General features: G+C 34.8%; 2 protein-coding genes across 3 annotated transcripts in view; one reads left to right on the top strand and one right to left on the bottom strand.

The window, feature by feature from the left end:
- Positions 1–1,913: 1,913 nt before the first annotated feature.
- Positions 1,914–27,188, top strand: LOC135683389 (AP-1 complex subunit beta-1). The gene is made up of 26 exons (XM_065198625.2): positions 1,914–2,065; positions 2,288–2,343; positions 7,064–7,169; positions 7,771–7,906; positions 8,661–8,906; positions 9,864–9,988; positions 10,302–10,370; positions 11,442–11,508; positions 11,941–12,022; positions 12,875–12,947; positions 14,571–14,711; positions 15,428–15,503; positions 17,553–17,642; positions 18,488–18,576; positions 18,836–18,938; positions 19,182–19,358; positions 19,668–20,043; positions 21,804–21,847; positions 22,501–22,611; positions 23,593–23,635; positions 24,495–24,686; positions 25,512–25,637; positions 26,141–26,227; positions 26,358–26,425; positions 26,640–26,726; positions 26,955–27,188. The coding sequence occupies exons 1-26, from the start codon at positions 2,061–2,063 to the stop codon at positions 27,027–27,029; spliced, it is 2,850 nt and encodes a 949-aa protein (XP_065054697.1). The 5' UTR covers positions 1,914–2,060; the 3' UTR covers positions 27,030–27,188.
- The window catches only part of LOC135683393 (RNA-binding protein Musashi homolog 1), a 105,335-nt gene continuing 92,674 nt past the window's right edge, over positions 14,619–27,279 (bottom strand). For both annotated transcript variants that reach the window (XM_089109310.1, XM_065198635.2), the window contains one exon: positions 14,619–25,684. The gene's annotated coding sequence lies outside the window, so the exon portion shown is untranslated. The remainder of the gene's footprint in view (positions 25,685–27,279) is intronic.

Here is a 27,279-nt window from a genome sequence, read left to right on the forward strand (position 1 = left end):
TTTACTTTAAAAAACCTACTTTAAAGGCTATAGTCTTGGAAAAATATTCGACCTTTGAATTCAAAACTTTTTCTCAGTCAAACGGTAAAATCGAAGAAGAATAATCCAAAACTACTAAAAAAATTTTAGTTGGAGGCTGACAGCTGAATTTTCCAGGGAAATATGATGTATTAATGGTTATCTGTCTTTTTGAAAAAGTGAGGCTATAGGCTTGGAAATATGGGCGACATAGGGTAGAATTTATGTGGAATGAACTAAAAATGATAGAAATCATTTTAGTTGGAAGCTGAAAGCTGAATTTTTTGGCCAATCATCACTCTTCGGTAGCGATGTTTCTTTGCCACAGAGCCAAGCTATAGGCTTGGATTTGAAAGCAAAACTTTGTTCTCCATATAATAGATTATATTTATTATGTATCATCAGAAACTACTAGATATCATAATATTTGTTGAAGAAATTTGCATTATAACTAATGTACAAAAGTATTGGGAAGTGATGATTTCTTGCAAAAAACTTTCGATTTGAAGAATGCAACAATTTTTGTCGTGAAATTTTTGTTCGAAATAAATTTTAATAGATCTGGCTTTATTTGGAATGAGAAAAACGTCAATTTGATATAATCTAAAAATGCTAGATTTTATATAAAACTGCAAGCTTTCAGAAATGTTCATTTTTTACAAAAAGCGAAATTGTTTTTAAAAAAGGGAATGGGATTTAGAAGATTAATATTTTAATTAAAAAAGAAGCATAATTCAAAAATGATTCCCAACCACCAAAGTCAAACTAAACTTCACGAATAATGTCTTCAAGTATTTGTTTCACGATTTGTTAAGAATTTGCAACTTTTTTCAGTAGATTTTAAAAAAAGGCAATCCTATTTGCTTGGAACAATAGAAAGCTGCTGGAATTTTTTAAAAATAAAATTTTCACAAATGCTCCTATTTTCTTGGCCTTGAAAAAAGTCGATTTTTTTAGATCAAGTGTTTCTTTAAAAGGTTGAGTGTTTTTCAAAAAAGTGAAGCGGTAGGGATAGGGCAATAGACGTTTTTAATAGAATTTGAAATGGCGCTGATGAAAACAATGATGATGAAACCAAACAATGGTGAAAAATAAAATAAGTTGATGAAGAACGCTGCATTGCTGAGGCAATTTCCAAAAATTAAATTCTATATCATTGAAAATGGTTAGATTCTTACTGCAAAGTTTTAAAAAAGGGTAAAAACGACGCTGTATGATACAACCAGAAGAAGCAAATGAAGCCAAAGTTTAAGAAAATTATCATTTTTCAAAGAATTCAAAACCATAGCGAAATGCAAGGCTTGGAAATGTTATCCCAATTTGCAGATTAAGTTATTTCGCAGAATGAAGTAATTTTTCAGCAATATGATCTGCAGCTCATAGAAGGGAATTGAATTTGACGAAGAAAGCTGGTTTTGTTGGGGAAATTACAACCTATCAAATATTTCTATTTTTTGCAAAATAAACAAGGCTTTGGAAATTTTATCGAGTTTTGAAGTTGAAAATGTTTTACAATTTGCCCTAAAGGTAGATTCGTTATGGTAGAATCAGGAGCTATCAGAAAATAATTGAATTTTGTGAACAAAACAGGATTTTTAGAAAATGACAACTTTTAAGATTTTCGGTTCGTAGCAAATATCCAAGGCTATAGGTTTAGAAATGCGAATGATTTTGATGGTTAATATTTTCCATATCTCGGAGACAGCATTTCGTCATTTTCGGTGGACCCAGTGAATTTCAGCCAGAAAACCAGAAAGTTTACCAGAAAACCATCCTCGATGGGGCGGATTTTATAAAATCCTCTCAATTATTCGTTAGATTGGTTGATAACAATGAGATCTAACAGGGGTTTTTCGATTTCTCTATTCTACACAATTTTTTGGGCTACCATCATGGATTTTGGGTGTCGTTGTGCAGGCGCAAATGGACTTTCGGAATTCTGGATTTGCTTGCATGGCGGAAGGTAGTTGTTGCTAGCAGAATTTTGGCTTCGAGTTCAGTAAATCTTGAGAAGTTTTGAAAGGAAACAAACCGGCTTCAACATGAGGTATTCATATTTTTGTTTTGCATTTTTGAAGCATGCTTTAGTTCTTTTATATTTCCAACGATCGACTAGCGGGTCGTTGTTTTAACCCTTAGTTCAGTAGTTGCCTAACCTCATATTAGGCCCTTGTCCATTTGGGTGTCACTCGAAGTTATGAAACCCCTTTTAAAAATGACAGAGAATTTGTATTGATTAATATTGCCTTAAATTTCCATTATCTTGCAGTAAATTCAACTCAAATAAGCAGACTGACTCGAAATATTTCACCACAACAAAGAAAGGTGGGTGAATTGATGAAGTAGCATTCTTTTTTTAAAATATAGTATACTACTGTACGAGGTCTTTGTGTTTAGTTTATCATGTACAAAAATCCTGTCTAGCACAGTTTTCAGGTTAAGAAGCTCATGTAAACATGCTTTTTTACTCATTAATAGACTGTGTATAGCTATAAGGTGTGACAAAACATTTAATTCTGTGCCTTTTGTCTAAATGTATTAAATTTGGTCAAAATTGTGTTTTGTAAAAGCTATTGATGCAATTTAAAAGTAAAAAAGTGCGGGTGAATTTACATTGTACTATGAAAAATTCTCTCAGTTGCTCCTTGGGCTGGAAACTTGCAGTCGTTTTCAGTAACTGTTACTTTCCAAGTCGAAACATCAAAGCTTGCAGCTTGTTCAATTCTTACTAGCTCGCTTTTTAGATCCCATTCTAATATTGTACCTCAGAGACTGCTCTCAGCCATATGAAACCAAAATTATACATGTTTTAAACGTGGTTGGTCATGGTTCATCCAACCTGCAGTTTGTGATGGACCTTAACAAGAACCTGTACCTCTACAATCAATACAATCTAGAAAATTATTTCCTTTTTTTATTATGCCTTAAATATGATTTTGAACTCTTTTCTTTTTATAAAAACAATTTTATAAAAACACGAGCCTCAAAAAAGTTAAGAACAAACTGAGGCTAAGCTACTGTAAAATGCAATTTTGAACAATATTGTATCTAAAAAACGAAGTTTCTAGCCATATGCGGGTGCTCTTTTAGTGAATATTCAAACTTGTTGGCAAATGAAGGTTGTCTCATTCGCTTTGTTGACAAATGAGGCCTGAATGCCTCCCTAGAGCAAAGAAGCTAGCAATTGTACTGCTTAAACCCTCTTAATTTAAGAACAAATTAAGAACAATCCAGCCTAAGATTTTCAAAAAAATGAAGAACAGCCAGTCTGAACCTAAATTTACTGGTTCTTATAAAAAAGAATGTATACAATAATCCAAGTTAATTGTATTAGCAAAAATTCATGGTCATCTAAGTCCTAACCATGACAGGCCTGGCCGTTTGAGGCGAGCCATAGCTCGCGCTCGCCTCCACGCTCCCCTTGCAACCTGAGGCGAACTATGAATTGCTCTCCTAAACAGAACATGAAGGAAGAATTGCTCCCCTAAAATTTCCATTCATTCGCCCTTTTCCTATTCAGAGAACCCTGAAAACGTACAAGGGTTAATTGGTTTATTCTTGTAACAGCGATTTTTCCCGTAATTGCGTTTTTTGCAATTAACTTTTTGCTTGTTGGGCGGTTTTTGCTATGAGAGGCATGAACTTCGATCTATTTGGAAAAGGATAGCTCAGCGAAAGGTAAGTTTGTAGCGATTAGAACCTTTCAATCTTAAGAAAACAGGCATATTTTTGAAAGGAAAGTCAAAGAAATTGGTAGGAATTGTAGATTGGGGATATAATAAAACAGCAGGTCCCTTCTAGCAATAGTAACAAAACTTTTTCTCGAAGAGAACAGGGTACTCTGTCTTGCAGATCAAAAACGACAACCAAAACATGGAATTCTACTATCCAGCGGCATTTACTGAAAAACCCAGGTTGGGTGAAAAACTATAACGGCGACATGTTTCGCATTATTGGCAAAGACTGATCATCATTCCATCTAGCAGTTTGTGAATCTATCTACTATATAAACATGACCAACCGCTTCTGTGTAGCATAAGTGAGTTCGTTTTCACCTTAGGACTCCATTGGTAACATTCTCAACAGGCAAACGGAACTGATTGGACAACCTCAACAGTCATGTGCTCGCGTTTTCTGATTGGCCTATTTCGATCCAAAACTGAGTATTTTAACATAGAGTTTTCCATCTATGTTCTGACGTTTTATACTATGAAGAATGCTAGACGAATAACTTAAGTTTGTTTCAAAATTTGTTTTTCAAAGCCATTTTCAAATTCTGTACAGCAAAAAGATTGTTTGGCAAGAGAAATGTTGTTTTTGTGTTGTGCCAGCTTGACATGAAACTGAAAGAGTCTGTTCTTTTAAACACTTTAAGTAAAGGGGGTGCCTTAGTCACGGTTAAAGCAAATACAAATTGAAAGAAGTAAAACAGCATACTCCTAACTGGGGCTATTAAAGGCAACAGACAGATACTAAAGTCATCTGTCGATTGTCTTTAAAGTACATTCTCTGTGTTACTGATTTAGCTCGCCTCAGCAAATGAGGGGAGCGATTCACAGCTCACCTGTAAAAATACAAACGGCCAGGCCTGCATGAGTTACTTTACAATTAAACAAGAACAAATACACTACGGTATCAAAAGTATTGCACCACTTTGCTCAAAATGGGGGCACTTTTTGTAAACTTTTTGGCAATACAAAAAATTTGAATGCAAGAAATTGGGAGAAATAGGAGTATTTTGTAGCAAATTTTGGCAGGAAAAAGTTGCAAATTTGGCTGATGCCATAGAAAACTTAGTTAGATATTTTTAAATTGCGCAAAGACATTTTTGTTTGTAAAAATGTAAACCATAACTATGGAAGCAAAATTGTCAAATGAGAGGCAAGTTGCTATAAAATATTTACGGGGAAGTGGTCATCAGTTTTAAAAAAAATGTTGACCAAGATAGATGCAGCCACACAACAGCTGCAGGAAATTAAAATATATTTCTCGAGAGTGTTACAATAGTAAAGAAACCGAGAAGTGGGCGACCAGCAATATATTGATGTTAAAGAGGGGCAGTAAAAGAAATGAAACTTGACACTGGGCAAGGTTTTCCAGCTCAAAATCCGTCCACTGAAACTATAATGAGTGTTTTGAACAAATACAAAAGAAAAATTTACCTGAGTAAATGGAAAACATTTTTACAAAGAATTATTTCCAAACAAAAGAAATTAAAGCTTTGACATAGTCAGAATAAAGTCCAATTTTTAACATCACTTAAAAAGTTTTACTTTAAATGAAAAAGGTTACAAACCGTGATCTAAATGATGGTCCAAAAACCAGAGAATTATTAATTGTAATAGGTTTCAAGGCCTAGTAGAAATTCCATAAGTATATGTTTCCCAAATATATGGGTCCATTTCAAGGAGGCTTTTTAAGGTTTCAAAAGTTTGTGGCTACCTGTCAAAATATTGAAATTTGAGACTGTTAAAAGACGTTTTCTTCTGTTATTTTTAAAACAAATGCTCTAAATATATTGAAGTTTTGATTGGTGGTTGTTTTGCTTTCGGCCAATTGCCATTGGCCACTTAAAAACAGAATTAATTTACATAACAATAGCTTTCAATCATTCTTGCGCCATTTCTCCTCCTTCAAGATGGTGCAATACTTTTGATACCCTAGTGTATATATATATAAAAAGGCAAAACAATACATTATAACACTATGGAATTCCCAACATGTTGTTCAATTTATAACACTTCACACTACAACACTGTACAACAAAATCTTGCAAATTATACTGTATGCAAAAAGTTGTTTGCTAATATTGGTATTAAACCAACTACATTAATCTCTTAATAAATGATATGGTACTTCCAGAATTATTCTGTTTTCCTTTATACTGATTGCAGGCATCAATACTTTGGATATTTTCCATAAATAAGAAACTTGCACAATGTGGCAGTTTACATTGCAATAACGAGTGATATTAGTAAAATGAGAAAGAATAACCAAATACAAGTGACTAAATATGAAAAAAGAAAACCTCTGGCAGATTCATTATATCATATCCTATTATTTTACTTGTTGAGATTTTTGTTTTGAAGAAGCCTGCAATTAAAAGCTTTTTAGTATTCATTTAAGCTTAAATTCACCTTCTGTTGAACTACACTGATGCATAAATCATCTTTTATAAATCTGCTCAATGAGAACTAAGATTAAACCTTTTATGGATCTAGGCAAGCAACCAGCAAAAGACAATTGCATAATTAAAGACAACTTTTCTCAAGCAGTCATCTGTATATTAATATTTCTGTAACTGAGGTTTTTTTCTCTCATGAGGCCTTTCAATGGATACAAATTGGTCTACTGTCGACTGCCAGTCAATGACACCCCCCCCCCCCCCCTAAAAACCATAATTGGTCAGGACTGACTATTGGAAAATCCTGGAAACCAGCGCTCACAGGATTTCTCTTACGTGACTAATGGCTCCAAGTAAATGTAACCAATGATTATAATTAAAATCAATAGATATTAAAAAGTCCATAATGTTTATAAAAACCATATATATTAATCCTGTTAAATTAGTTATTGGTTAGACTACATTACAGTTTATTTATGTATCCAATCAGCAATGTAAAGCTTATTCTCAATATTGACTCACTCATGAATGCCCTGCTAAGCTTATTGTTAACACTTGTTGGTTGACAGACAGGAAGTAGTACCTTTAAATTGAGTCACAAAAAATGACTATCAATGTTTATATTGATTAAACATTTATTCCTCACAATTTATCACTTAGTGCAATTGACCAAATGCTCACATGACTGGGTTTGCATGAGTGCTGTGGCAATGGCGAGTAATCACTTGCATCAAATGAAAAGGCCAGCTTAACAAAGCTGGTCTTTGTGCTGCACCTCTTATCATCTTTTTTTATAAGATGTGATGTACAAAAATGGCACAAAGAGAAATTTAATGTTAAATGCATTAACAGATAAAAGAAGGCAGAAAATAACCCAGACATGAAAGCTATAAAAGATTTGTAATTTTGTTTATATTCCAGGTGAAATATATGAATTGAAAGGCGAGCTCAACAGTGATAAGAAGGAGAAGAAGAAAGAAGCTGTAAAAAAGGTGATAGCTAGTATGACTGTAGGAAAGGATGTCAGGTTAGTGTTGTCAAATTTGGTTTCTATGAGAGGTTTGTCAAGTAAAATAAATGTCTACAGATAAGGATTAAAAACCACTGCTCTAATGGTTATCGAAGATTATTTAATCACTTATAGCATTCTTCATTTATAAGCCACCCATGATTATTAGCCATAATAAAGGAAGCTCAAAGCCAAAATAATAAGTAAAATAGCTTTTTCTCTGTAAAAATCTCATTTCCCTCACCTTGTAATCTTCTAACAGTCAAAAATGTAGATCAAAGTTTTGTATAGTGGCCAGAAGTCATCTCCCTTGACACTGGTCAAATAAAGTTGCTTTGTGTTTTTGAATTGTGTTCTTCCTGTATTAAAGCTCTATCCTGAAAATGACAAAGAATCTTTTGTTGGAAAATTGATGAGAAAATGTCACTCCATATGACGAGGAGACAAAATATTAGAAGGAAAACAGAAAAAGGGAATTGGTGGATTTATCCGGCATACTTTTTTATGTGATATATGTTAATCAGTTTACATATCCTGACAGTTAAATTGTTCTCTTTTTGCTTGTGATGTAAATAAAAGCTTTCCATGTAAGATAAATGTATTTTTTGTCTTTCTTTAGTGCTCTTTTTCCTGATGTTGTTAACTGCATGCAAACAGACAATCTGGAATTGAAGAAGCTTGTGTATTTGTATCTGATGAACTATGCAAAGTCTCAGCCAGACATGGCAATTATGGCTGTTAATACATTTGTCAAGGTAACCTAGCGAAATTCAGCTTAGATACTTTTTTATACAATATTTATGGAGTCTTGACATGGTTTGTCTCATGGTTTTTGTTTTTGATTAGATCTGCATAATATTTAAAATTTTTACTGAATATTTTTTGTCAGTGACATTTTAAAGAAAGTATCTGAAATGTCTTTGTAAAATTTACTTTAATTCTTATATTTTTAAGAAAGGTATTTTTAAAAAGGAATGTTGATAAAGAGACTTTCTGATGATTTGTCTGCAGGAAAATTCTAGAAAAACAAATGATTTTTTGCCTACACTGCTGTGCTCAATTAATTGTATATTTTTCAACATTAAAGATAGTTGACAACGAATGAGCAATGACTTTAGCTATAATGTGGATTCTAACTCTATTGTTCACAAACAATTTTCTGCTTTCCTTTGTTTTCTGTTTTCTTGGAATGGGTATTTTTAATTTTTTCTCAATTTCATCTCCTCCAATAACTCAATAAATAACTATTATGAAACAAAATTTTAACACATCAAAAATTCATATTAATTTTACTACCTTCTACCATCCATAGAGTAGTTTGATATAGATTCAAGTTTCACATTTAGTCAAATTTCGAATGGTATTCCTGCTTTGTTTCTTGTTAAAAACAAAGAATTGTAAAGATATGATTGGGCAAACATTTAAGTCAAGTAGTCATATTCATGGTTCATTCACAAACCATTGCTGGAATGGTTTTTTAACTATATATTTTTCGAATTTCTATTCTAGGATTGCGAAGATTCAAACCCACTAATTAGGGCTCTTGCTGTGCGTACAATGGGTTGCATAAGAGTTGATAAGATCACAGAGTATTTGTGCGAACCTCTACGCAAGTGTCTGAAGGATGAGGACCCATACGTTAGAAAGACGGCAGCTGTTTGTGTGGCAAAGTTACATGATATCAATGCAACATTAGTGGAAGACCAAGGTTTTCTTGAAACTCTTAGGGACCTGCTTTCGGATTCAAATCCTATGGTATGATTCTCAAGTTTTAATGCAAAATTTTATTGTCATCTAATAATTACTTTATTTATTTAAAATATTGCAAAGTTAATTTAAGACAGTTTTATGTTGGAAAGTGAATTTAACATAGTTTTATGTTGGAAAGTTAATTTAACATAGTTTTATGTTGGATTGTGTTGCAATCCTATGACAACATTGACAATACAGTGTCCCTGATCTATCTGTTCTATATTTGTTACCCTGCAATTGTCTGCTACAAAGTCCTCAACCAAGTTTTGTGACAATGATTTGGGTCCAAGTAGTATATGCAATAAAGAACCTACTCGCTTCTTTAAATCAGAATGATCAATAAAATATAAATAAATTTATATTAACTGAAACAAAATTAAGGAAAAAACCATATATACTCATATTTTTATTCACAAATCCATTATGAATTCATGTTTTTGCAAATAAAACATTCATACTTTTATTTACTTTTATTTTATCATTTGTTTACATCTTTTCGTATGTTTGCAAACTATTTATTTTACTTTTTCAACTTTCGTTTATTTATGATAATAGCATGGGCTTCTTTTGATAAATAGGGATTTGATTTCCTGCTTTTCCTTCACCATACCTTGCAATAATTTTTTGTTTGATGCAAATCATTAATTTTGTTCTTATGTATTAGTTATTTTGTATAACCTGGAAAAAAAGGAATGAGGCGCATTGTTAATTTAAGGAAAGTGTTATTTCCCACCATTATGAAGTTTCCAATTGGAAATAATTATTCATTTTCTTTACCAAATGTCAACAAGGCTAATTTTTGATAGGCTGTAATTTTTGTACAAAGATTATAGAATGACTCTCCGCGGCTAACAAAAAAGTTTTTTTCTAATTTTACCGTAATTTTTCCTCCCAAAAAGCCAATATTTTCATGACATTCATTTTGAACTTTCTTTTTTATGTTCCTGTATCTTGTTGCAGGTTGTTGCAAATGCGGTGGCTGCTTTAGCTGAGATTGCCGATTCATCTCCAAATGCCCATCAATATTTTGAAATAAACCCACAGACAATTAATAAACTTCTTGCCGCCCTCAACGAGTGCACAGAGTAGGTTTTTCTTCATTTTTATCAAATTAAAAATCAAATTGAAGCTTTGGATTCCTCTTTTCTTTAGGTATTCATCACATGCTCCATCGATTTTTCAAGTATATTTTCCAAGAATATCATTCCCATAAGGTCTTATATTGTGTAATTTATCGAGAAAGCAAGGATTCTTTTCAAACAAGTAAAATTCTAATGGCCACTATTTGATTTTCATTTTTTATGATTATTTTAAATATTTCCTCAAATAATTTAGATATGTCAAATAGTGTTGCTCGTTCCATGAAAGTTGATCTAAGATATAATTCCCCTTTTTCAGATGGGGACAGATCTTTATCCTCGACTCGCTTGCCACCTATGAGCCTAAAGATGAAAAAGAAGCACAAAGGTTTGTAGAAGTTCGTATTTTAACATAGAAATACAGCAAATTTTGGAAACTAGCTCTGATGTAGTATTGACCAACGGTGAAGCCTCCGGGAACTGACGCCTCCCACTAACGAATACCTCAAATAACAGACAACCGAAGGGTCCCACGCAAATAGAATATGATTCAGCTTTAGGTCAACACCGAGAATCCAACGTGCACCAAAGCATGAAATGGTGAAAAAAAATTTAAAACAGTAGCCAGGCAAGGTCTTGTTTTCATTTAGTTGCTTTGGAATTTGTCCACGTTGAAGCACAAAGTCGTGATTGGCACAAAGAAGTTTTTATTGACCCTTCAGGTATTTGGGAAGTAAGATATCACTCAAAAACAAGGAACCTATCAAACCCACCGTTCTTCCTCCCACTTTTCTTCCGGGACGCACCTGAATGTAAATCTCTGCTTACATTTTGGTTATTTCAGCCTTTAAGACTCTGATGAGTACGTAGACCATCTACACAAACAATACAAATTTTGTTATTGGGTAGACAAAAATAGTTCACTTGGACTTGATTGGATGTAATTTTGATAAGCAAGCGGCATTTATTGGATTAAGCCAGTACTGTGATGTTTTTTATTTGCTTATTTCAGTCCACAAATCGTAACATATATTTCCTTGCCTAGAAATTTTCGATCATTATTCTGAGGTTTTATACTTCGAAGAGTATCAGAAAAAAAGCTTAAGTATTTTTTAATATGATTGCTTTTTCAAAGCCATACACGGAGGAAGTCAGACAAAATGTTTCGTGTAGATGTGAGAGTATTGGAACTTAGATATTGAATCACGTGTTAGTAGAGAATGGAAAGAAACAAGAAAGGAAGTGACAGTAATGGAGATTAAGGAGAAAACTTTAGGAAGTAATAATTGATGAAAGATTCGTAGGAGGAAATTAATAGAAATTGAGTAGACGAGGATTGTCGAAAAAGGCAAACTGTATATATATTGTGTGTGCACATGTTTCAAATTGCTCAATCTACTATATTATATTTTTCTTTACCATTTATTTCTTTTCATTTTTTATCATAATCTGTTTTCAGCATCTGTGAAAGAATCACTCCTCGCTTGTCTCATGCCAATGCTGCTGTTGTTCTGTCCGCAGTTAAGGTATTCAATTTTAGGCCCTAAAGCATATTACCTTAACTAACATGCTAAAAAGTCTCAATACTCTCAGTTTTGAGTTGCTATTAGCATAACCTGGCTCTATTAGCTTGAGGTGTAATTTTTTTGTAAAGCAGAGTATAAAAAGCTGTGTAATGTTACTCTTCAAGCAGGTCGGGAAGGACAGTTTCAACATTATGAATGATGAAACTAATCAAACTATATGAGCAGTGCATTGGTGAATGTTTAATTGCATGAAAATGTTCTAAAGACCTTAATAGATACAGAAAATCTTTATTCGCGATTTATTTTCGCGTTGCATTCGCATTTTATTTGCATATTTTTCGCGTTTGACATATCTGACATACCATGAAAATTTGTTTCTGTAGATGTAAATTCACTATGTCCTGTATTTATTGTTTGAATTGATTTTTTAAGGTTTTGATGAAATTCATGGAAATGATATTGCAAAACTCGCCATACATGAACAGCCTTATCAAGAAGCTTTCACCTCCTCTGGGTATGTGTTTTAAGTCACACCAAGACACTTTTTCTAGTAGCCTCCAATTCTAAGAAACATATTTAGTAGCATGCTTATAAAGCATCTGTATTTCAAGCTTTTTTGTAAAACATGAGATCTTCATGAAAGTCTTGAAATGATATAACTAACTTAAAACTGTTATATGTTGCAGAATGTATGTTGCTATTAGATGCCCAGTTTTAGGACAACTTTCTAAGCTCTGGATTTCACACAGATAATTTTTTGTAAAGCTTTTTTCAGGTCGTTTTTCTTTCAGACGAATAATGTATCAATGAAATCAAATTAAAATCATGAAAGTAGGCCAAAAAAGACAAAGTAGTGTCTGAAATAGAAATAATTTAAAAATTTTCACTTTCTTATCTACATTTGTTTTTATTATATTGTCGAAACTACAATACTCACTTTTGGAGGTGGCCTCAAAATCTCATTAATAGCCTTAACTCTCTTTGCATCCTAAAACATCCGCTAGGTCAAATTATCAAAGGGTACTGAGATTTTATATCTCTGGTTGTTACGCCAGTGAATTATGATTTCATAGGGTTTTTACACTGTAAGTCAGCTCTCTATTTGTTAACCTGATTTCTGATGTCTGTCAATTTGCACACTTCGTTAATTAAAAGACTTGATTAGAGAAAGCAGACATCGAGACAATTTCTCCTTGGCTACGTGAATTCACAACAGCAAACTTTATAAATTATATGACAAGGGCATTACAACTGGACTGGAAGGACGATTTTCATTGAAATGATGATTGCTATTTTTGTCTTCTTTCAATATGAACCCAGGCTCAAATGGCTTGAAGACATTTAAATTGCCTTTTTTCTATTATAGTCACCCTGTTGTCGGCTGAACCGGAGATCCAATACGTCGCGTTACGAAACATCAATCTTATTGTTCAAAAGAGGTGTGTCTTTAACTTTTATTTAACGTCAATAGCTTTATCCTACAATACTTTTACACATAACCTTCCACTGTTACAATGATGTAAAATTGGATGTTGCCTTGCCCATTATTGGAGTACTTTCAAATGAACTTGTCTCGTTGATGGAAGAGAAACCGAAATTTCATACAAAGGTACTCAGATCTAAGCTGTTGGTATTGGCGTAATTGGGTTGTCTAGACAAGGCAGCTGAACTCAGTCAGTGTCTAAAACTGGATTCGTGTGTTGATTTGCTGAAAGCTAGACAAAATACGAGCCTTTTCTATTTTGAAAAGCGATTTCATAGTTGTCTAGACGTTGTCTAATGATAGAATTTCCTTATTTACGCACCCTTCATTCACTTGGCGTTGAATTCAAAATTCAATGGAAATTATAAGCAGCACATGTTGTTCTCTATTTGTAATTGTCGTGTGCTTTAATTTGGCAATCACACTAAGCTCCCTGAAGCTGCGTATTCGCAAACATAACGAAACGTAACATTGAAAACCAGGCTCCAAGTTGTGAAATATGATTTGCCTAAGGATACAACTCTCATGTAGGGCTGTCTAGAATGTTGATAGAAATAGAAACTTCCCTGTTTTCGTGTTATGAGATAAAAAGAGCTCCCATAATGGCTGGCTACATTGTTGTACCAAACATAAAGTATCAAAATTAGATGGCTAACCTTGTAACCTAATGGTGTATGCATGACCTGTGAATTATGAAAATTGGTCTTGAGGGCTGAAAACTGTTAGCTAGTTTTGCACAATGTTTAAAGATAGCATTTTAGAACAGAAAGGCGTTGTCTATATTCTATTGCTTCTTTTTCTGAAGCATTAGCTGACAGATACTCTGTGATCGATTGCGTTTGTCGTTAAAATCTGCGTACATTTTCTTATTTATAAACACCTGTTTGTTTCTAGTCGTTTGTCAGACAGATTTTTGATAACAACCTTTTATTGGGATGATTTATTTGCGAAATAAATCCTAAGGACAATTTCATTGTCCAATATTTTAAGTTTGAAAGAAAGATTCGAGTTTTTAATAGATTATATAAGTTTATACAACCACAAGTTTATGTAAGCATGGGACAACTCAGGCCTATCCATAAGACTTTTAGCAGGGGAACAGTAAAAAGCTTTCCTAGTAGTCTACAGTTGAACTATTTGTAGATAAATAAGAATAGAAGCAGAGGAAAATTTACTTTTTAGAGCAATTTAGGATAGCAATCTGTAGCTCCCCTCCAGCATTTGAGGAGAGCCTGGAGGTGAGCAAGAGCTATGGTTCTCCTCAAATGGCCAGGCCTGATAACTGTGAAAAGAAAAACTTTGTTAGTAGAAAGTAGGAAATATTCAAATTTATTGGCAGTCGTATTCTTGGGCTGCTTTTTACGAAGATAATTCTACCTTTTTGTATCATCTACGTCACAATTTAGGGTGAGAAGTGCTACAAGCAGTTTGCTGTTTTTGTTGTCTTGGCTTGCCTTTGTTTCTTTTTGATTTATGGAATTAACATGTTGATCAATTTTTGCTTGAATTTAGATTTAATAATCCAAGTAGTTGTAAATTTTAAACCATTCTGCATTCTGCATATAATTTCTCACTGCAGACCCGACATTTTGAAACATGAAATCAAAGCATTTTTTGTCAAGTACAATGACCCAATCTACGTGAAGCTAGAAAAATTGGACATTATGATTCGCCTGGCAACGCAGCAAAATATTGGACAAGTTCTTGCTGAACTCAAAGAGTATGATGGGGTTTTTTATTTAATACACTTAGTTCTACTTCTGATAACCTTTTTGCTTCTAGACAAATGGTTATTGCTAAATATTAGCCAAGGCAGCCAAGCTACAAAATAATAACTACCGAGGGTTTTGATTTATTTATTTATTTGATAAGACTGTACGGTTTATATACCATTTCAAACACAATGGTGTACAGCTCTCTGCATGTACTGAATCAAGCACCATATGACAACAATTCGTAAGGGGCAATGAAAATGAAAGTGCAAAAGGTTGCTATTTGTATTTCTGTTTCGTGCCATAAAGTCTAAATCGTTTTGCAAGCTTTTTTTTCTCATAAAGTATAACTAGGAATTTAAGTAAACTTGTATCGGTGAAGCAGCAATTTTCATTTTCATTACTGTTTCATTTCTGTTATCCCTAGACTGTTAGTTTCACTATTTCATTCATACTGATAATGGCTATGGCATCTCAATTTTTTTGAGAAAATCTACCCACAGTATTTTCAATACGTGAATTTAATAATGTTTGCTTCAATAAAATTACCTTTTTGGTTTATTTAACAAATTACAAACTGATTCAAAACTGGCCTTTAGAAACAGATTTCTTTGGATCATTCATTGATGAAGAAAGGAAGAATATTTGAATTGTTATCGTTTGTATTACGGTGTAGGATGAAATCTGTTTTCTTAATGAACATGGTGTCTGTCTTTATTTTCAGATATGCTACCGAGGTTGATGTCGATTTTGTGAGAAAGTCTGTGCGTGCTATAGGAAGATGTGCAATTAAAGTTGAGGTAGGAGACCTTTTTGATTCATTAAATTTGGTTGAGAACGTTGGCTTGTGTCAAAAGATATTTTGCTTTCTAAATCCCAATGGGACTCAGGTGCCCAATCAGTAACAACCGCGAGGGGATCTGAATCTTCATGAATCGGCAGCCACCAGGGTCAGCCAATTGGTTCAATGTCTAGCCCTTTGTAATATAAAGGAGCAATTTGAAGGTCACACGTTTTATAGTGCTGTTGCAAAGTTTGAGCCTCGCGTCTAAATTCTGCCTCCTTGGTTTCCCTCCGCCATCCTTATGAGGAAGTCGCATGTTTTTCACAGATTATCTCCTTCTGATATAAGTTCATGCCTTCAGTAAGTGGGCAATGAAAATGACAGTACAAATATTGCCATTTGTATTTCTGGCCTGGGTTGTCCTTATAAAGTACAAATCGTATTTCAAGCTTATTTTTTCATAGAATATAACTAGGAATGTAAGTAAAATTGTACTAGGAAACAATATCGAATTTATTAGCGGCATTGAAACAAGCATATAGCCCTTTATTAAGTGAAGATAGAAAGCAATAATAGAACTGAGTAAAGTAAAGGGGAAATTGGACTCGATAGATGGAATAGAACGAAGGATGCAATGCATAGCGAATTCGCTTGAAACGTGGTCAACAGATCCGCTATTTGTCCTAGTATTATTTTACTTAAATTCCTTCTTATATTCTGTTATATTGTTCACGGCGCATGCTAGTATATTTATCGAATTCTTATTTTTATCAGCCCTGCAATCAAACCAACCTGCCTTAACAAGCGTGTCATTCTTTATTTCGGTCTATGTCTTAACAGTTACCTAAAGCTCTTCCATATTCGGCTGATTGATATGAAGTTATAGAAACATCTTTTGTTAGAGTAATCGCAGTTCCTATACGAAAATTAGTTGTTGATTTGACGAGATCAAATTATCTAATTAACTATCTGATTTAATGTGAATGAAAAGGGAACCACTTGTTTTGCCGTTGAGTTTTATGCCTGTAATCAAATGCACACCCCAAGAGACTAAGCAATGTCTGGCAGCAAAGACATATGTTCATTCCGGCCTGATATCTAGATTGCTCGGCGATAAAGACGCCCTGAAAACGTTGTTTAAAAGAAAGAGAACATTGATTGAAGATACTGAGTTATCTCTGGTTTTTTATCTAATTTAAAACTTGACAGATCAAACAGTGTCATTCATATTACATTTTTTTTACAAGATGCACAGAGGCATTTAACGTGGCGTCATTTTCTGGGATAACATTTCTGGGGTTTTTTCTAGACGCTTTCCAATATTCAGCGTGACTGCACGAGGTCAAACGGTTTTCAGCAAACTGCTCTGTTCATTTGTCATTTGAAAAAGTAAAGAGCGTCTTCATGTGTTGTTTTTTTACTTTTCGAATACTGGTAGGAAGTATAATCCACTCAAACAACACCGAATGATAACACTTGTGGTTTGTGGAAAACAATTTACCGATTCAAATTGAAAATCATTGTGGCCTAATCCACTTGGTGCTTGCAAATGCTTTTATTTGTTGCTAACTGATTTTTCTGTCTCATGTGTGATTGGTGAATACTTGCTTGTTATCAATAAACTCGCAAGCAGTATTATTTTAAACTAGAAAGAACAGTTATTTTCGTAGTACACTGCCTGGGCTCATCCCTGTTTCAGAATATCACATACATTGCACTGAAAAGAGGACCCTTTAAGATGGTGACCTAAAAGCCTCTCCAGCTACTCTGTTTGTGTTAGTCTGCTTAACAAAATTGGCTGCAAAGTTGGTTTATATCTAGCACAAACAGATCTATAAGACTTGAGAAAAGTAGATATTAAACATTCTCGATTGGGGCGTGCTATTTCAGTTATTTCAGCATCTTTTGTAGATTCCTCATAGAGATTCGTATGTTTTTAACAAATAGCTAGGATAGTTCGTAGGAAAACATAAATGCAAACATCATTCTTTTTTCAATATGCTATCAACCTCTTGTAGTTTATCATAAGTACTTCCGAACTATCAATTTCTATTTTTTCATTTAGCAATCAGCTGAGAAATGTGTGACGACACTTCTGGATTTGATTCAGAACAAAGTAAATTACGTGGTGCAGGAGGCCATAATTGTTTTGAAGGTGAGTCTGGGTCGTCACTCAGTCCCAAGTTAAGTTGGCATTGTCTTCAAGTTTAACTATTTCTGTTGTCCTGTCTGGCGTCTTACTTGTTGAATTTTTTAAGAACAACTTCATTGTACTGCTTTCCAGTTAGAGGCACCATGTTCCATCAGTCAACTGTTCAGAGTTGACAATAGGCTTTGCAGCGGGTTTAAAATCGAGAAAACATTAAAGATTAGCCGATTGGCTTCGTAGCAATAGGTCTTTTGTAAAGTCCAACCAATAGGAAATTTAAATGGCAAGTTAAATGCGTCGGGGCATAGTACCTTTAAGAGATGCCTTTTAACCAAATGCATTTAATATGTTAGTAGGTAATCGTGATTAATTACACGATCCAGAACAGTTGCCGTGTCGCATATTAAAACAGAACGGGACAGAAACACCTTATTGGTTCGCTTAAACAGAATGATTTCATTCTAGCTACCCTGCTGTTTGGCAACTTTGATAAGCTAGCTCATTTTATTATCAATGCAAACACTTTTTGGTGGCTGTGTGATGAATGCTCTGTTTGCTCAGAATCAGCTTTTTTTAATTTAGGCTTTTACTGCCAATTTCTCAGTTTCTCTCTCTGATAGTCTCTCCAATAGTCTCTCTTTCTTTTACTGATTGTATCATATAAATCATTATTATTATTAAAAACTACTATTAAAAATTTAGGCGGAACGATACACACTTTGTTGTGTAGAGCAGATTCGAAATGTGTAAGAGTCTTCAGAGCCCCAGTTTTGGGTTTTGTAAATTCTCAGAAATTCGAGTTTTTCCGCTGTATTTAACAGCTGTGAAATAAATTTTCTTTTTTATCTTAGGACATCTTCAGAAGATACCCAAACAAATACGAGGGGATCATTGCTACGCTGTGCGAGAATCTTGACTCACTTGACGAACCGGAAGCACGGTATGTGTTGGAATTTATTCAGACAGTGTCAATTTGTTCTTACCGAAGTTTCGAAACAGTCTCGAATTTCGCTAAAATTCAAATATATCAAACAATATATTTAGACAATATATTAAACAGATGGAGACCACAATCACCATGCATATAGCCTTCCATTTACAATGCTCATAGCTTAGAGAACTCATGTGGATGTTTATAGATAAATAATAGTAATAAAGATGATAAACACAATGTCTAAATTCAATACTTCACATCTTAGCGCATCAATGATATGGATCATTGGAGAGTATGCAGAACGAATTGACAATGCTGATGAGCTTTTGGCTACGTTCTTAGAAGGATTCCAGGATGAAAATGCTCAGGTATTTCATTATCAGCGAATAACAAAATGCTAATTTTGTATATGATAAGGTGATGGCCTAATGCAATTTTCTCAAAAATAATGGAGCATCTTCTTTGCAGTTTATACATAAAAATCTTTTGTTGATTTAGCTTTCAGTTCTGTGTTGTAAGAAAGACCAGTTTCTTATGTTTTAAACTGTCGTGAAAAGATTTAAGGTGCCAAATGTGCCAATTAAGTCATTACTTTTTTTCCTCGTACACAGGTGCAGCTGCAGTTGCTAACTGGCATAGTGAAGCTGTTTTTGAAGAGACCAACAGATACCCAGGAATTGGTGCAACAGGTTTTGAGTTTGGCAACACAAGACAGTGATAATCCTGATCTTCGAGATAGAGGATATATTTACTGGAGATTGCTGTCGACCGACCCAGCTGCTGCAAAGGTATTTATCGTTTAGACAAGCCTAGCATATCAAATAACGTACCTTCGTGACTCGAGATTTCTTCCGTACAGCAAATTAATGATTGCTTCCCTAGAACAATATTTAGGAATATCTCTTATTTCTACAAGGACTTTTTGTATACACCACCGATCTTGTTAAGCGACCTACGTGATTCAAGATTTTGCTTTATGTAATTCCCCCAGCCTTTTGACAGCTTTTTACGCCCTCTTCGTAGAATCATTTTGTAACGATCTTTTCTAGAAAACTCATAGTTTAGCAGTATTTATACCGTTTCAACGCATATTCTAGGATGTGGTATTGGCTGAAAAACCATTGATATCAGAGGAAACCGATTTACTGGAGCCAAGTCTCCTTGATGAGCTTATATGCCACATATCTAGCCTCGCATCGGTGTACCACAAGCCTCCTAGCTCGTTTGTTGCTGGTCGCACCCCGGTTCGTCGTGCTGCTCTACCTTCGAGAATGGAACCCGCAGGGGAGCCTGACGACGGCACTCCAGTGCTGGAAACCGCCGAACCGGCTGCCCCAAGTCAGCCTGCCGCTGCACCCCAAGCCGGAGGAAACTTACTCATTGGGGATCTCCTGGCAATGGATTTCGGAGCTAAACCCACCCCAGCCCAACCAACTTTCCAACCACAACCCCCTATCCAGCAAGCACCACCAGGTTCAAATGTTTTTTGTGATTATCATGTCATTATGAGACTGTTATATGAGTGCACTTTTTTTCTTCTTCAAGAACAGTTTTTACAGAACACTAGCCTTAGACGAATGGTAGTACATTTTGGTACTACAAATTAGACGAATGCAAGTACATTTTGTGTATTATTTTTAGTAAAGACATATCTTTGATGACAGGGTAATATTTTACCAATTGCTATTTAAGCAAATCCTGCATTGTCCGTATCACATGTTGCTCTACGGCAGGCCCGTAGCCAAGGGGTAAAATGGGGTGGCAATGGAGTAAGGGAGTACCAGCTGTTTGTCACCCCGGTAATTTTATCTGTACATTTTTTAATGGGGTTTTTCGCCGTTTGTATTGAATTGCCATGACATATTGAAGCGCTGTCTGTAATGAGAGAGGACCTTAAGGAGCAATGCGCAAACTGAGGCTCCATGTGCAAAATAGTTGCTGATTTCCGAACAAAGGAAACTAAATGCATTGAGATCAGCAACATTTTTCCCAAGCACTTTCATGATTTTGTCAACACTCTCCGTCAGTACGACATAAACAGTCATAGCTTCTAGTATTCAAGAATCGTTGCATCTGATGGATGTGGACGTCCAGGAAAAGTCAACACAGCTTTATGGGAGACAATGGAAGCTAGCTCCTTCTCATCGTTTATCAAATTTTCTTATGTAAAGGACCCTAATACCTCTATACAAATATGCAGCGAACAGTTTCCTGTTATGGAGAAAATGTTGGAGAAGCTTATTACGTTTTCTCCAAACAGTTTGCAAAACCTTCTCTAGAGTGCTTAAAGATGTAAAAATGCCAAAATAGCGAGTTTCAAAAGATAGATTTAGCGACTGTATAGAGCAAGCACACCGATACTCGCAAATCTTTATTAATTTTTATAAGTTGCAGTTACTGCTGGCTTCACATAACGACTTTGAAGAGTGGTTGTTTTTTGCATTAACAAGGGTAGATTCCCCTAAGTGAAGTTCTTTGCGGACGGAGAGGGAGTCAAATCTTGCATGTCTGGCGTTTGTAAAGAAGATCTTGATGGAAGACACAACAATTGAAAATTTTCTAGCTGAATAAAAACTAGGAGGGAGAAAGTTGTTCAATTGCTGAAGACAACTTGTCTTGCTTCTTTTTACCACTAACTCTACCCACCCCCTCCCACACCTACAAAAACTTCACTTTAAACTTTGCCTGCGTTGGACACGGAACATTTGCCACCTCTACTCCACAGGCCTGGCTACGGGCTTGCTTTGTGGCTTAATGTTGTCCCATGACTAAATCTTTTTAACTTACCCCCTGGTAATTTAAGCGAAATTTAAACATTCTAGCCTACAGTTTTTGTAGAAAAATTACAAACAGCCAGCCTGAACTTCAGTTTACAATACAGAGTGTACTGGTCAAACTCGATTGCAATGTCTAACGGCCCTTGGTTGTGTCATAATCTCTAGGCTAAACGTTCTGGTGGTCCCTGTCCAAAGACGTGCCCTTTAAACTCAAAACTATCATGATATTATCAATTCAGGTTTTTATTCCAGCTAATTCAGTTTTCCTTGTCGAAATGGGCGCTCTTTTTCAAGACTAATTATAATTTAATTTTACTAATTCAACATTAAATTCCCCTCCCATTTATATTTAAAACTCTATGATTGACGTCATCTTTCTCGTATTTTTCTAATGATATCCTGACTTCTTTCCAAAACGACAACTCGTTGTACATAACTTTTGTATTTTATATTTAGCGGGTGGAATCGATCTTCTTAGCGGCGACCTTGGAGGATTATCTGTGAGTTGAAATTTTTAAGTCATATTTTAGCATGCTTAATTTGAATACCAACTGGCTACTTGTCTAAGCCAGTTAAACAAAGAGTTTTTGTATTTCAACCGAACCTTGAAAAACGCTATATTGTAATGATTTGTCATCAAGATATTAGTGCCCTGTCAATTACCTATTCAAATTTCCCAGATTTATCTGTTTTTTCGATCGGGTCATATCTCTTTTTAGCGTGGAGTAATTGATTTAAAAGGCTTTTATTTGACAAGGCCTTACGAACTGGCCTTCCAAACAACCGTAACTCATCTGTGATAAACCTGTGTCGTCTCACCCTTCTGCTAAATAGTCATAGTTTCTTAAAGACGTCACTTGTTGGCTCATTAAAAACTCTGTTTTTGCGATTAACTACTTTTTTATGTTTCGCCATTGGTTGTTTTCCTAACGACTGAGCCTGTTCAAGAAGACACCCGGTCCGTTGCTTTTTTCGTGTCACAGCAAACAATAAAATGTGAAGAGAGTTGATTTTGATATTATCTGAAATATTCTGAAATATCAATCTTTGGTCTTTGAGATATCGAAACGTATCATGATATAAATAGTTGCTTACCTATGAACTGAAAATTTATATTTTCTTTGAATTCTTAATTACTTATATATCTTCGCAGTTGGGAGAGCAACCTCCTCCACAGCCCTCGTTCGGCGGCGCTGCAGGCATTGGAGATCTCTTCAGTCTCAGTGGTGCAGTGTCATCGGCTGGCTACACCCCGCCAAAATCTGTAAGTTTCAGTTTAATAGTCTATCAACTTCACAGAAATTAATGGCTCTTTATTCGAATTCTGATAAAACGAAATGAACAAAACAAGCTTCTTGCGGATAAACAGCCGAAGTATTATAATTTACAGTATATAGCAGCTTGGCTTCTCAATACTTCGACTGCCTGATGATTCCGCTGCCCCATAAGTCGAATATTTTTTAATCGAGCGGACAAGTGTAACAAAAAACAATTTTTAGAGCGTCTGTCTTTAGGACCATGCGGTCTGAAAGAACACCGGGCAATATCTTGATGTTTTGAAAATCATTTAAATCTGTTACAAATCGGCTGAGATATGGCTCGTTCCCTATAATATCATTAATTTTTCCTTGGTTCTAAAATTTACGACCCTGTCCAAAATAAAAGTTACCCATTAACAAAGATTTAGATTGTACACTGGCTATATCTCAGCAAATTGACAACAAATTTGACTGATTTTACTCTAGTAATCATACTTGATGGTGTAATTTCGGGTTATTTTATAACTTCAACAGTTAACCAAAGTTCAGCAATTCAGCAGCTAAAAGTTTAAATTGAATTTTTCCTTTTTTTATTTGAAAAATTATTCTGTGCCATTAACCAGCAAATAAAAAAAGGGTAAACATTTTGCTATAGGTTTTAAAATAATAGTTTTGATTTAGCACAAAGTCAGTTTATCTGCATGGATCTTTTGATATTCTGGGACTCTAAAGATGCTTTAGTTCATTTTAGGGAATTTTGATAGTAAAATAAAATAAAGCTAAGTTTGTCTCTTCATCTGACCAATTATCATATTTTTCTGGTTTTTTTGTTTTTATCAACAATAAATCTTTGTCAAATATGTTAGGCAAGTAAGAGCGGCATTCGTTGCATATGGCACAAGCTAAATCAAATTTGCCTGTATCTGGGTATAAGACTAAATTTAATGTAACATCGTGTTTGTAACGAGTCACCTTCCCATTTTTAGATATGGCTGCCAGCATCCAAGGGAAAAGGTCTTGAAATTTCGGGTATGAGTTAGATTGTATTACTTTCTTTTTCATTATATATAAAATAGGTTTGCTTAGATTTTGCCTAGACATTTTTGATTATATAGATGTACCGTAAATCCTCGAATTGGCCCCCCTCGAAAAGCCCCCCCTCTCAAATAAGCCCCCACTGCTACCCTAAATCCTCGAATTGGCCCCCTTGATTTGTTGATTGTTGCTTTCTGCGGTTTCCTTTGGTATTTTATTGAATTACCACTAAAGCTAATACTTTTGATAATAATTAATCAAATGTTAATAAGGAAATTTCTACTAAAATATATGGTGTCTTTTAATAATGTCTTCTTGATATCTACTATAATTTTAAAAGCCCCCCTCGTATAAGCCCCCCCCCTCGAATAACCCCCATCCAAAAATGTAAAAAATAAATAAGCCCCCAAGGGCCTAATTCGAGAATTTACGGTATATCTCCATCGTTACTTCAGGAACCAATATAAAAGGTAACCTGTTTGAACCCTCACATTCAAAGTTTGTTTAGAAAATTGTCGCTGCTAGAACATCTGTTCAGCTAGCATGAAATCACTGAATTATTTTCACATATCCTTACAAGTCACCCTGATGTACTGAAATACAGTTCAGTCGTACCCCGAATAACACGAACTTTTTCTAAATCGGACTGATTTTCAATTCCAATTGGATATTCCTACTTTAATCAAATCAAAAGTCGTACCCAGGATAAATCGGGCATTCGTTAAGTCAGGCATTTACTTACACCTTTGAATTCTAACTAAACAGGATTGAATTGTATGTATTTCTATTAAAAGTGTTATTGATACTGTACTAATACTGTCTCTTGCTATAGTTACGCTTTGTTTATCAACAGGCACATTTAGTCGTCGCCAGGGTCATATTTACATGGATCTTACATTCACCAACGTAGCGATGCAAGCTATGGGAGGGTTCGCGATTCAGTTCAACAAAAACAGCTTTGGGTTAACTCCTGCTGCCCCGTTACAAGTCAATACACCTCTACCACCGAACCAGAAGGCAGATGCATCATTGCAGCTCAATACCTGTATGCTAGCTATCTGAAATACCTATCTAGAATTGCTGGTTTGATTGTTCATTGTTAAATATAGTACAATCAATAAAGTACAAGCGAATCGATTGTCCAGCCCTTCCTCTTTAGCCCTTCCTTCTTCTCGATAATCAATGAAGTTGTGCGTGTTGTTCGTCGAAAATGAACAAAATTTGATAAAATAAAATAACGACTTTTTACAAGAAATGAATATTTCAAAACGTTGTACCAAATATTCATTTCTTGTACAAAGTCGTTATTTTATTTTATCAAATTTTCTTCCTTCTTCTCCCTTCCTCTTAAGCCCTTCCTTCTTTTTTCTTTCTGTTTAGCCCCTCATGTTTAGCCCTCCCTGTTAGGTCCTTCCTCTTTAGCCCTTCCACTTAAACTATCCTCTTTAGCCCGTCCTGCTCCCCCTTTTTGTTTCACGCCCTTCTGCTTTCGCCCTTTCTTTTTAGCCTTTCCTTTTAAGCCCTTCCTCTTAAGCCCTTTCTCAACAGCCCTTTATTTTTCTCGTCAGATCAGTTTGAGCCAAAATATTAAGGCTCTTAAATGACAATGTTTTGCAATCAATGCCAATTCGTACAATCTGAATATAATCCATCAAATTCTAGTCTAGAATTCACTGCATTTCATAAATGGGATTTTGTCCTATCAGGATCTGGTCTCCTACAGCTTTTCCCAAAGTCTGCAAATTTTCTTTAATTATTGTTCTTGTTGCGTTATGTTCCCCTTTTCACTATTCGCTTCCACTTTCTCTTAAAATGCTAAATCATGTTACCATGAAATGCTCTATATTCTATATAATGTGTAATATTTCAGCCGGTCCTGTCCAAAGGATGGATCCTCTCAGCAACCTGCAAGTGGCAATTAAAAACAACATCGATGTATTCTACTTTGGTTGTGTTGTTCCTCTTCACGTATACTTTGTTGAAGATGGTGAAATGGGTAAGCTTCATATCTCCTTTCATATCTTGGTTTTGTAATTTACTTCCCTAAAAAGGAGAAGAGTTTTTTCAGGTCTCTTGACTCATTTTCCGGACAATTTGGTAAGAGTCATGAAGTCTCGAAGTCTGAATATAGCTCAAGTTTTCGTCCAAGCAAATAGACTCAGATAGCCATTATCTTCTCTTGGTTTATTTCCAGTCAGAGTTGCCCATGCGAACTGCATTTACCTTGACTAAGCGGCGAAACAGTCCCCGGTTATCAGTCATATTCCTTACTTCCTGCTTCGAGCCAATTTCCAATTCTACGAAGTGCACCTTATTAATTGCTAGTAATGTCAAAGAAGAATAATAGGGCAATGCTTTAATTTTCACAGCTTCTCCTAAATAAGACCAAAATTTTGCTAAATAGAAGCAAAAGTCTTACACAGATTTTTGATTATCCAAATGAAATTTGTTGTCTTTTTGATAGTGAGATATCATGTGTATCATTTGATTTACTCTTAGATCGAAAAGTTTTCCTTGCAACATGGAAAGATATTCCAGCGTCCAATGAAGTACAAAGCCAGATTACCGATATTCAGTTATCGCCAGGTATGTCATTGCAAAAACTTCATGTACGGGTTTAGAAAACGATCTAGAGATGCCCTAATATTGAGAAATTGGAGGGTATACAAGAAAAGGTTTTAGCAATGTATCTTAACAGTTGTTTATTTTCTAATAGATGCAGTTCAGCAAAGATTTGCAGCCAATAACATCTTTACAATTGCGCGTAGAGTCGTAGATGGACAGGTGAGCTCTTTGTTCGTTGATCTTCTTTATTTAATACATTACATAGATTTAAAACCCCAAGATATATAGTAAGAAGCCTTTTGAAAATAAACTTGTTTCTGTTATGATCCATAAGTTTCATTTCAAGACTTTTTCTTGATGGTAAATGATCAAGGAATAAATTTGCATGACAATTACATGCCATCTTAAACTCCTCGTCTTCGTCAAATTATAGGAGATGCTGTACCAGTCTGTGAGATTCACTAACGGTATCTGGGTGATGGCAGAACTCAAAATGATTCCAGGCAATTCCATCATCTCGGTTAGTAAACTTCTTCTATTTTCGTGAAAGGCATTCTATCCGTTTTGATGACGTCACAAAGCATACCAGATCTCAGTCGAATGACGTATTTTTGTTGTTTCAAAAGTTCTTGGAGTCGTATGAACTTATTTTAAAACTGTGGGAATCATCTGCTTGTGAAAAAATGCTAATTCTGAGTTGATTGATACTCCTACAACTCTGCCGTGAACTGCTTTTATTTTTTTGTAGCTGGCGCTGAAAACCAGAGCTCTTGATGTCATTCAAGGGGTTCAAGAAGTGTATGAATCTATTCTTCGCCAGTAGATCTTATTATGGACAATAATACAAGATAATATCTCTGGGATATGTATTCCATTTAATTTGATAATGATGATAGTTATAAAATTTTCTTTACTCCGGCTTGATTTTCTTGGTTTTTCGTGACATATAGATTTGTTTGTTATCAGAGATCAATATTGGTGAGCTAGTCTCCTTTGTTTTTGCAAAAACCTTGCTAAAAGCCTTATTAACTGCCTCCTGGTTCATGGAGATCGAACTTAAATGTAGGGATTTA

This window comes from Rhopilema esculentum, chromosome 7 (genome assembly GCF_057945365.1).
Source record: "Rhopilema esculentum isolate cy_ngs chromosome 7, ASM5794536v1, whole genome shotgun sequence".
Classification (NCBI taxonomy): domain Eukaryota; kingdom Metazoa; phylum Cnidaria; class Scyphozoa; order Rhizostomeae; family Rhizostomatidae; genus Rhopilema; species Rhopilema esculentum.